General features: G+C 40.3%; 1 protein-coding gene across 2 annotated transcripts in view; it reads left to right on the forward strand.

The window, feature by feature from the left end:
- Positions 1 to 12295, forward strand: part of THUMPD2 (THUMP domain containing 2) — a 43792-nt gene that overhangs the window by 19442 nt on the left and 12055 nt on the right. For both annotated transcript variants that reach the window (XM_023619175.2, XM_070235538.1), the window contains exons 7-8: positions 6443 to 6514; positions 7022 to 7136. In XM_023619175.2, the coding sequence (XP_023474943.1) occupies positions 6443 to 6514; positions 7022 to 7136 (187 nt within the window). The remainder of the gene's footprint in view (positions 1 to 6442; positions 6515 to 7021; positions 7137 to 12295) is intronic.

Raw genomic sequence — 12295 nt, forward strand, 5'->3', positions numbered from 1 at the left:
TCTTTCATTGTTTTTTTCCCCCTCTTTTTTGTTGTTTTTATTGTTGCCGTTACACTCGGGGACTGCTGCAGTGATGTGCTTTCATATATTGTTGAACTTTTAAGAGTGTTTTGGCTATGAAAAAGCTGAGTCAAAAGATGGCAACATTTTATTATTTCTAATTTTTTGTATCCTAATCATGTGGCCTGTAAAACCTCTACTTCTTAAAATTTAAGGGTTTTTTTTCTGTGACCAAGATCTTGATCAATTTTTGTAGATGTTCCATGGACAAAAGAAAATAATTTTATTCTCTAGTCAAGAATTGTCCTCTATATCTTTACTTATGTGATCTTTTACTGCTCAATTCTGAAAGAAATATTTTCAAATCTCATTGTTACATATTTTAAAGTTTTTGCATTTTTATTAGTTGTTGCCTTATTTGGTTGCTATGTAGTTTGATATATATGCACATTTATGACTGCTGTTGCTTCATCATGAATTGTGCCTTTTTATTATTACATAAAGTTCTCTTTATCTTGATTAGTGAGTGTAAACTTAAATTTCATTGTCTTATTAATATTTTCACTCTTTTCCTTTGCATTTGCCTAATATTTCTTTGACCCTGCTTTATTTTCAACTTTGTTTTCAGTTTTTTTTTTTTACAACCACACGGCTGTTTTTATCCCACTCTGATGGTCTCTGTCTTTTGATGAGAGACTTCAGTATTACGACAGACCCACCTGATTGTACTTCTCCTGTTTAACTTCTTACAGTTAGTCTTTTTCTGCTAGTTTGATCAAGTTACATCATAATCATTTCATTGTCCTCCCTGAGGTTGGAGATTTTACTTTATTGTTCTATGCCATTAATGGTTCCCTTTTCCAACTCTCTTAATTAAATAGCCTCTACTATTACTTTAAAACAAGGTATCAGCTCTTTCCTCTGTCAAAATGAAAGAACACTCTGATCTTCCCCTCTTCCCTATCATGAGGCCCGTAGAATGCTTTTTTCTCTTCTCCTGCCCCACCTTTACTCCTGCCTACAATGAGACCTTTGAAACATTTTTACCCCTTCCCTTCCCAACCTCCAACTACTAGATTGAGTATTTATTGTATATCGGAATTCCCCTTAAAATCTGTCCCTTCTGTTTCAGAAGTTCTTATTTAGCACTTACATTACACAGCCTGTCCTTAATCATTAAGATATAATTGTCTAACAAACCCACATTTCTGTATAAACACAGAGAGATTGTAGGGTGTGTCACTGCTCGCCATTGTTCTTCACTTGATCTTTCCCTGTTTTAGGTTTCTGTTCTGGTTCACATTTTGCTTGGTTAAAGTCTTTTCTTAGACATTTTCCTCAAATGTGGTAGTATTTGAATAATATACTATCTGAATTCCAGTATGGCCTCAAATTTCTTCCTTTCATCCTGCGTATACCCGTCTTGGCTGGGTATAAGATTCTTGAGTTGCAGTCCTTTTCTCTCAGAAATCTATGGATGTGATTCCATTGTCTTGTAGCTTCTGCTGTTATAGGTGAGCAGTCCATGCTGGTATGATTTTTCCCTTCCTTTATAGCTACCTTGTTCTCTTTCCTTGGAAGCTTATAAGACTTTTCTCTTGAATCTTCTGACGTTCAAGAATATTACCAGGATATACTTATGTATGTGTCTTTTCTCTCCAACCCAGAACTCGGTGAGCCTGGGTTCTAGTTCTGGCTCCAAGGAAACTTTGGGCAAGATAGTTAACATCTCCGTGCCACAGTTTCTCATTTGCAAGATGAAAAGGATAATATCTTATAGGGTCATGTGAGGATTACGTGAATTAGCATTTATCAAGTGATTAGAACAGTGACTGGCATCTAGAAAATATATAAGTATTAATTGTTGCTATAGAGATAGTAATTATAGTAATTATTGTTTGGAATATATAATAACTATAAAAATTATTATTTCTCTAGCTCAGGGACTCATTCTTTCATTATTTATTTATTATTGCCTCAACTGTTTTGCTTTAGTGACTTTAACCTTAAACTACTTTCTTTTTTCTGATTCTGAAATTCATGTTGTAAACATGTTCAGCTTCCTGGATCTGTCGCCACGTGGCTTCTGCTTTCCCACATGGTTTCCATCTCTGTGTTTTGGCTCTGCATCTTGAGTTATTCTTGAGCATTCTCTTCCAAGCTATAACAAGAGTCATAGAGAGACGCTTTACTTTAACTTTATTAAAATTTTTAACTTAATTGTGGTGTTTTAGCTTTGGACAATGTTGTGTGCTACATTTGAGCATCCCTAGGAGCTGTAAACGTCTTTTATTCAACTGTTTATTTCGCTGGATGTGTGTTCTGATTGCTTTGCCTATTTATTCTTTAGCTCCTGAGGGACCCCCTCCCCTTAGATGTGCCATTATTTTTCTTTGTTGGGTCACTGGGACTCAAGTGTGGTTATTAAAGTATTTTAAATGGCCAGAATCCTATAAATGGTAAAAGGCAAATGATCTCTGGTACCACTGGGCATAGCAGTATAGGAGAAGCTGTCGTCATGCCGGGACACTTGGTGAAAACCTTTCTATTCACTGGTCTTCCTGCAGGCCCATGGATCTCTGAAGACAATTCTTCCCCGGTCCCAAGGATTCTCCTCGGCCCTGCGCTCCAGTGCTGTTTTCTAATCACCTACTCAGCCCCTGGCATGGAGGCCCCATACCAGTTTCTTCTTCCGGGACCCATCAGAGCCCAGGGCTTCTCTCAGCACCAGTTGCCTCTAGGTCTGAGCATCAGTCGGCTCAGAGGACATAAATAGCTGGAAGCTGAGAGAAGAGAAGAGAGCTACCTTCAGATTAACATGCCCCACAGTCCATGATTGGCTTTTTTATTTGATTTAAATCTTCAGTCTAAATTTCTTTTAGTATAAGGAAAGATAGGTATGTTTACAGTTTATTTTTTCCAAACTGCCAGTGATTTCACCACAGTTTATATTTAAATATAAATTTATATAACCACCTACAAATTTGAAATGTTACCTTTATCTTGCTATAAACGTTCATTTTTCAGAAAACTAGGAAGTAAATGATCAAAAATGTCCAAAGATAATGCTTGATAAAATTTTTCCTTACTGTCAGTTTGTCCTGCGAGGACCTGGGGTGAATGTGCCCACCAGCAGGGAGGTTGCTTAACACAGGAAGAAGGAGCCCAGCAGAGTCCTTTTGGAGGAATGGAGTGATGGCCCGCGATGCACGTGATCCCAGTATCCAGCCTTGATTCAGTCCCCTCTTTGGGGCTGGGGATCCAGGGCGGTCCTGACAGCTCAACCTTGGGTAGGGCAATGCCTCTAAAAATGAAATTCAAGCCTGCGGATGTTAGATATTTTTCATGTTTGCTATAAACTGTTCTCCTTCCTACATATCTTAACAAGTAGGGAAATTGAGTTCTGTAAATCTTAGTTGTTATTATAAGCATCCAGCAAGACTTCTCTACTTCTGCCTGTGTACACAAATGCCACGGCTAGAAAAGGTCTTATGGTAAAATAAAGACATTTAAAGATATTTAAGCCAGATTACCTCACTGAACATGGACCATGGGGGAGGGAGAGCACAGGTTTGGCACATTTTAAGATCTTAATAAAAATTCTCATACCACCAATTTTAGATAAAATGCCATTTAAATCATGGTTCTTTTTGTTACTTAACTGCCCCTTCATGGGGGATTCATATGATACTCTCCTTAGAATTTAGTGCCGGGGACCGTCTTTCTCCGTAAGGACATTGTGTTTCTTTCTGTTAGGTACCCTCTGGCTCTGACTGAAACCTGCCTGCACACTGAGCGCTCTGCTTCCTCTGTAGACATATGAAGGGACTGCTGGGCCTGAGGTGGGGTAGGTGTCCTGCTTGCTCCTCATTGCTCCTTCTGCCCCAAACCTCCCTATGCCTTTGAAGCAGATGCCATCTGATTATCCCAGTCCAATACAGATCCCTCCCTGTCATTCCCGGAGGAGTCCAGGCCATTATTCCTCTCCTAATTCTTCATGATCTCAGTATCCTCTCTGTAACCCGATCCCTTAGTGTCCTTGGCTGCCCTACCTCTAATGAGCTGCCTTGTGACATCTAGACCTTATCATACCCAGAAGGGTATACCTTCCAAAAATCTCAGTTTCCAGAATCCTGCTCTTAACCTCTGTGTTTTTCCTGCTCACTTCCTCCTGCACCCTAAACCAATTCTTTAACCCCATGAGACCTCCAGTCATTTGACCCTACCACCGTCCGTTACTCACACCCGTCTTCATCCCTCCTTCACAGCTTAGATTTTATGTTCTATAGTTATAGCCATTTCCTTGCCCACACTTGTAACTCTCGCTTCTTATTTGACTTAAATATTGGAATGAGAAGAGAACTTCAGCATGCTCTCCTCACCAAATCTACCAACATTTTGGAATCTGTGTCGACATACTTTGCCTTATTGTCATTACAGTAAGTGTCCTTATTTCACTCCATTACTTGTGTCCTGGATTCCATTCCCTCTTGCCTACTTAAGGACTTTTCTCTCTACTGAGCCATTCCCATCGGCATGTACACTTGCTGTAATATCTTGCAAAGAATAGCCGTCTTCTGAACCCACGTGCTCCTTCAGCTGCCACTTCTTCCCTATGCAGAAAAACTCTTAAAACTAGTTGTCCATATTTGAGGTCTCTGCTCTTCTCATTCTCTCTTGTGCCCACTTCTCTCAGGCTGTCACCACCAACGATCCACTGAAACTGCTCGTCTTACCTAACCTGTTAGCTCTTTGACACTGTCACCAGTCTCCTCCTTGAAGTGGCTTTGTCCCCTTTGTTTCCGGAGCACCCCTGTAGGCTCTCCTCCTGCATCAGTGTGCTGCTGTCAGCATGCATTGCTGAATCTCCATCTACTGAACGTCTCTACTTAGGAGATCACTGGTGTCCAACCTGTAGACTTTTCTTTTGTAACTTCTCTTGTTTCCTAGATGGTGCATCCAGTTTTAATGCTTTAAATACCATTTATAAACTTACTAACTCTCACTGTTCCCAAATTTATATCTGTAGCCTGAACCTCTCCCTTGAACTCCAGACCCATGTGTCCAATGACTCACTTGACATACTTGGCCTGAGAGGTATCTCAAAATTACATGTCCAGAACGATACTCTTGTCTCCATTGAAGCTTCTCCTCCCCAGAGCTTCCCATCTCAATAACAGGCAGCTCTCTTCTTCCAGTTGCTCAGGTCAGAAGCTTTAGTCATTTCAGGGCCAGCCCAGTGGTGTAGTGGTTGGGTTCGCAGCCTCTGCTTTGGCGGCCCCAGGTTTGTGAGTTCAGATCCCAGGTGTGGACCTACACACCACTCATCAAGCCATTTTGTGGCACCATCCCACATACAAAATTGAGGAAGATTGGGACAGACATTAGCTCAGCAACAATCTTCCTCAAGCGGAAAGAGGAAAATTGCCAACAGATGTTAGCTCAGGGCCAATCTTCCTTACCAAAATAAATAAATAAATAAATTTTAGTCATTTCAGATTGTTGCCATTCTTTAACATTCCACACCCGATCCATCCTGTTGGCTCCACCTTTAAAATACACCCAGAATCCAACCACTTCTCACCACTTGCACTCTTTATTCAAGCACCATCATCTCTGCCTGGATTGCCTAATTAGCCCTCCTGTTAATACTCTTACTCTTCTGTGGCCCATTCTCAGCAGAGCAGCCAGAATGATCTTTGAAATGTAATGTCATGTTACTCTTCTGCTCAAAACCCTCCAATAGTTTCCTATGCTTTGGAATATAACCAGAATGCTTACAGCACCTACCCAATCTGACATGATGTGACCCCCATAATGGGAGTCATTGGTTTTTTCTCCAAATTTCCTGTTCTCCTCCAAGGTGTACATAGGATTACACTTTCCTGGTCCCTTGAAATTGGGTGTGTCCTGTGACTGACATGCTTTAGTCTCTTAAATGTTGGTGGAAGTGATGCGTGTCACTTCCAGATGGCACCTTTAAGAGCCAGTGCGTAATTCGTCATGCTTTCTTTCCCTCTGCCACAGTAGTGGCGGTGCACCAGATGGTGACCGCTTCATCAGAGTGAGGAGCTGAAGCCCCAGGTGCCCTGCTGTGGGCATGTAGCATGAGCTCTGTGGTATTTTAAACCTCTCAGACTGGGATTGTTATGACATGTAGCATAACCCAGCCCGTCTTGATGGAATCGCCCAGTTACCTCTCTGCCGTAATCACCACATTTTCCCCCTCGCTCACTGTGCTTTGACCACACTGGTCTCCTGCCTAACCTCTACACATGCCAAGCATGCACCTGCCTTAGGGCTTTAACTACCTGAACTTCCTAATAAAGTGTAAAAAGGAATCTTTACTCTTGAAATAGTGATTCTTCAAGTTTTAGGGGTTTTTTTTATAGTATGTATTACAATAGACTTAATAATACCAAATCAATATTTCTACCTATAGGCTGGCGCATTTGTGTTAGATCCAATGTGTGGACTTGGAACAATACTTCTGGAAGCCTCTAAAGAATGGCCAGTAAGTTGTAAAGCTTGGTCAACCAAGCAGTACATTCACTTTAATCAGTATGTATGTGTGTGTGTGTGTATATATTCACTTACCAATTATTTACTTATAGATTGTCTATTTGGGGATTATTATTTTTAATTATATGAATTGCTATTTACTATAGTCAAAGTAGATTATAAAGGGTTAAATTGCTATGTTATTTGTGATACTGTGATAAATTTAGGAAAACATAACAGAATTCCAGTAATTAGTCATGACCTAGATTATAGAAATCCCTAAATTTCTTAGATGTTGTAATTGTAAAATATTATTGACAGATTTTAAAGTTTTGACAAAATTTTTAAACTTTGCTGTTAAGTATCATTTTAAAGAAATACAGTAAACTTGTTTTAACCCAAATTAACAAATCAATTAATTTCATTTTCATCATTTGAGAAAGTGTAAGTAGGTTTTCCTAACTACATAAATATCTGATTGTTTTATTTATGCTTAAAATATGAACTTCTTTCCTCATAGGATGTGTATTATGTAGGTGCTGATGTCAGCGACTCACAGTTGCTCGGTTCGCGTGACAATCTGAAAGCTGCCGGCCTTGAGGATAAAGTGGAGTTACTTAAAGTCTCTGTTGTAGGTAAGATATTAAAATGTAAACACTTGGAAAAATGAACATATGTCACTATATTTAGAATCATAATACAAAACATGACTCGCTTTCTGTGTATAAAGGTTGAATTGTATACCCTGTAATATATCTGTGAGGCTAATACTAAGTTTACTTCCAATCTTATAATTGTAACTTTTTTATTTTTCAAAAGACTCATGATCAAAAACAATATTTATAAAGTTTCCCTAAGCATTTAAGTAAAAGCATGCCTTTTTTTTTTTAAGATTGGCACCTGAGCTAACAACCGTTGCCAATCTTCTTCTTTTTTTTCCCTGCTTTTTCTCCCCAAATCCCCCCAGTACATAGTTGTATTTTTAGTTGTGGGTCCTTCTAGTTGTGGCATGTGGGATGCCACCTCAGCATGGCCTGACGAGTGGTGCCATGTCCGCACCCAGGATCCAAACCAGTGAAACCCTGGGCCACCAAAGTGGAGTGTGCAAACTTAACCACTCAGCCACGGGGCCGGCCCCAAAAGCATGGCTTTTTCAGTTGTGTTTGTAGCATATGAACCATTTCTCATATCATAACCAGGGATCACTTAATATGAGCAGAAAATAAAGAGAACAGTATAATAATACTGGTAAAGGCTCTTTGGACATCTTTCAGATAAACTGTATGAAACGTTTTGAATTATCTTGCCTTCCCTGCCTCACATTGGGCAGGATTCCTGTGATATGTAGGAGGCAGGTAATTGGCCATCCCAGTTTGCTAAACCAGTACTTTCAATGCCAAAACCAGCCAAGTCTGGGGCACACCAGGACCGTTGGTCACCCTGTGAAGTTGAGGGAAACTGTTCCCCCGTTAACTGATAGGGAATCAGCAGTGACAAACATGGTGAGGAGTCAAGTCTGGAGTCCAATCAAAATAATACTTCCCTAAGGGCCAGGGGACTCAGACTGTTTGAGAGAAGCCCCACATTCCTTCCTTCTTTTCCTTTCCCCAGTACACTTTTCTCCCTTAAAAATGAGCACATTTAATTCCCAGCTAAGAAAATCGTATTCTCTTGACACAGTGTCACTAGGTAGTAGATAGGTCCCAGTGGTGAGCCTGTAATCTGGAGAAACAAAATATTGTTTAAAAAAACTTTATTGTAGTGGAAAAGTGGTAGAGACGAGTTATGAACAAGAAGAGAGTGTTAGGATAACTTCTGTGTAAGAGCATAATAAAGCGGCCCCAAAGAAGAAATTGATTGTTGATTGAGATCTCACAGTTTGCTGCCAATGACTATTTTGTCAACCTTTCTGTCAAAGTTTTTAATAGGATTCTGTGCATAAAACAGAAGTTTCTGGAGGAAACGGGTGGTTACACTAAAATGAAGCTTTTATTAACCCTAATTTCTTTATGAAAGCTATTTTTGGGGGACCTTCAAGAAAACTTCAATGGGGGCCAGTCCAGTATCGCAGCAGTTAAGTTCCCACGTTCTGCTTTTGGGGCCCGGGGTTCGCCAGTTCGGATCCCAGGTGTGGATGTGGCACCACGTGTCAAGCCATGCTGTGGTAGGAGTCCCACGTATAAAGTAGAGGAAGACGGGCGGGGATGTTAGCTCAGGGCCAGTCTTCCTCAGCAAAAAGAGGAGAACTGGCAGATGTTAGCTCAGGGCTAATATTCCTCAAAAAAAAAAAAAAAAAAAGAAACAAAACTGGAATGGCTCCATCAGTTGTTCCGGAGCAGTGTTTTTTCAAACCCTTTGCAGTGTCCACAGTGCCTTGGAGGCCTAAGGAAGGAAGTGCTGACCTGGCCTTCACACACCTGCCGCACTGCCAACTCACTTTTATTTGTTTGCATTTGGGGGATATTTTCTGTAAGATTTCACTTTAAAAACAAACAAAAGTGCTCAATTTTTTTTTAAATATTTAAAAGAAAAGAAGGTTCTCCGTGGCACCAAATAAATCCTAGTTTTTGAAAGGATCCCTCTGTCATGTTAAGAACAGACAGTAGTAGGGGAAGGATGGAGACAAAGAGACCAGTTAGAAGACTGTTGCAGTAATCCAGGTAAAGATGATGGTGGTGGTGTGGGCCAAAGTGGTGTTCATGGAGGTGTCGAGAAGAGGTCAGATGTACATCCTTTTGAAGATGGAGTCAGCAGGATTTGCTGTTGGATTGAATGTGGCACGTGAGAGAAAGAACAAGAATGACTCTAAGCTTTCTGCCTTGAGCAGCTAGAGGGTGGAGTTGCCATGTACTGAGCTGGGGAAAGCTGCAGGGGGCACAAGTTAGAGTTTGGGACCTGTGAAGTTTCACATGATTGTCAGACACCACGTGGAGATGACGTCAAGTCAGTAGCTCAATACAGTTTGGGCGTCACCAGTATAGATAACATTTAAATCCATGAGATCACCTAGGGAATGAGTAAAATAGAGAAAGGAAAGAGGCCTGAGGATGAGATGCTTAGAGTTCTGGAAGGTGAGGCTCTAGTAAAGGAACAGGCAATGATATAAGAGAATAAGTGGGAAAGAACCCAAAAAATAATGATCAGCCATGTCGCATGCTGCCAGTTAGTGAAGTGAAATGAGGCCTGGCAGTTGCAGAAGTCAAGGGCCATTTCCTTGAGCAGCAGGAGCAAAGGCCTGCCTGAGTGGGTTCCGGAGAGAATAGGAAGAGAGAACTTAAAGACACTTGGTTTCGATCATTCTCTTAAATGGTTTGGCTGGTAAGGGGAGTAGAGAAATGGGACAGTATTGAAAGGGAGGAGATTGGGGATCAATTGAAGATAGAAAATCGAATTTACTTTTTTTTTTAAAGTGCCACGTATTTGTATGCTCAAGAGAATGATCAGATAAAAATGAGAAACTTGACAATGCAGGAGAGAGAGTATTGCTCATCTGATACACTCACGGCCCCGAGAAGAGGTGAGACCCAGTGCACAGGTGGTGGGGCAGCACTCCTGGTAATGGGAGGCAAAGTGCCTGAGAAAAGAGGTTGTAATAGATGCCCCCGGACCAGCAGTGGCCATGAGTGCAATTTCCCTAAACCTTTGTTGAGATTGATGTTATCATTTTATTACAGTTTTTAAAACTCTTTACAAATTTGGTAAGTTTTTAAAATTTACCTTTAATTACTAGTGAGATAAAACACTTTTCACATTATGTCATTTGTAGATTTTTCTTTTATGAATTAATTATTTTCAGGATAACTTTCCAGAGGAAAGAATACAATGTCTATTTTAAATTGTTTCAGCATCACAACCTTTTAATATTAAAATTCAGTCTAGGGGGATCTATATATCTTGCGTACATAGGGGCCTATATTAACTGTTTAATAATTAGCCCTTCATTGTACATCTCTGCTTTGGAGGTGGACATTGTAGCTAGATACAAGTGTTTATTTTCTTCATTAATTTGATTTTACCTTTAAAAGCTTTCATCATAAATACAGTTTAGAATGTTGAGACCCCGGAACCCCTTGTTGAATGTTTGCAGGTTCACACCTTTTCAGTATAGTAAGAGCATGTGTGGACTTTAGAGTCAAACAGGCCAAGTGTAAAGCCAGGCTCCACCATTGTTTCTTCACTGCATGGTCTTCAGCAAAATACTGGACCTCTCTGTATTTTCTCATTTATAATATGAAGATAATACCTACTTCATAGGACTATAGTGAGGATTTACATAACCACGTAGAGTACAGTGGCTAATGCAGAGCAGGAATTAAAGACCTCTGTAAGCCTGGAAAGGTCTAGGATGTTAGTAATACTCTCATCATGATTTATCTTTCTGCAAAATTACTATCTTCATTCTCTTTGTGTGCCTTAATGACTTTATTCTTTCCTACTTTTTTAGTAACATTCACTTTATTTTATAACCCTCTACTAGCAGAAAAGGAGGTACTCCTTTAACATGCAAAAAGGGCATGTGTTTATTCCTAAGTTTTAATCATTATGAAAATTTGGAGGGGCCGGCCCCGTGGCCCAGTGGTTAAGTTCGCACGCTCTGCTTCAGCGGCCCCAGGGTTTCGCCGGTTCAAATCCTGGGCAGGGACACGGCAGCACTCATCAAGCCATGCTGAGGTGGCATCCCACATGCCACAACTAGAAGGACCCACAACTCAAAAAAATAAACAACTATGTACCGGAGGGCTTTGTGAAGAAAAAGGAAAAATAAAATCTTAAAAATAAATAAATAAATAAAAGAAAATTTGGAACCAAATGAATATTATGTTACAGGCTATCTTAAGAAATAATTGGTCATTGGTTAGGCTTTTTGAAAAAATCTGCGGATGTATTTACCTTCTTAGTGTAAGATGGAGAGCTGTAATATATACAGATTTGAGCAAAAGAAACACATGTATGATTAATTAAAATCACAAAATTATAGACAGGTAAAAAAATGGGGAATGTTTTCATTCCTTCCAATTAGACATTGTACAGCCTGTCATATATTACTTTAGTGTAAGAGTTATATGAACATTTTTGGTACAACTCTGCTTTGTTCTCAGGTGTCACTCACTTCTACCCTTGTAGGAGTAGGGCATGCATTTTCCAGTACGCCCATAAACTCCCCATAATGTGGTGGTTGCATTTTATTTCATATTAGAGTGAGTTTTCCTCTACTACCCGTTCTGCCCCTGCTGACCTGGCCCAGCCCCTGGTGTACCAGCCAGGTGTCTTGTGGCGCATACCATATTCCACAAGATTCATGAAGCTGCCTGGCTGCCCGTTTGGGGAATCAGAAGGCAATGTGGGAAATGATGGTTGAAGTGTGTGTGAAATGTGTGTGTGGGGATAAGAAGCCTACCACAGAGAGTTGAGTGTTTTTGCTGCAATGGCTTTATCATTCGTTGTGTGGCAGAGATCCTGTTTTGTTGTTTGGTGACACTGCTACTCTGTAATACCGTCACGCGCTGCTTAACAACGGGGATACATTCTGAGAAATGCATTGCTAGGTGACATCGTCCTGAGAACATCACACCCTGTGCTTACACAAACCTACATGCTATAGCCTACTACACACTAGGCTATATGGTGTCAGTCTTATGGTCCCACAATTGTATACGTGGTCCGTCGTTGACCAAAATGTCGTTATGTGACACATGACTATAAACTCAGCAGCAGTAAGTTTTTAAAAGAGCATATTTAGTGAAAAAGTAAATACAGAATTTCCATTTCTCAAGAAAGCTGATAATGAACACAT

This window comes from Equus caballus, chromosome 15, assembly GCF_041296265.1.
Source record: "Equus caballus isolate H_3958 breed thoroughbred chromosome 15, TB-T2T, whole genome shotgun sequence".
NCBI classification, from domain to species: Eukaryota; Metazoa; Chordata; class Mammalia; order Perissodactyla; family Equidae; genus Equus; species Equus caballus.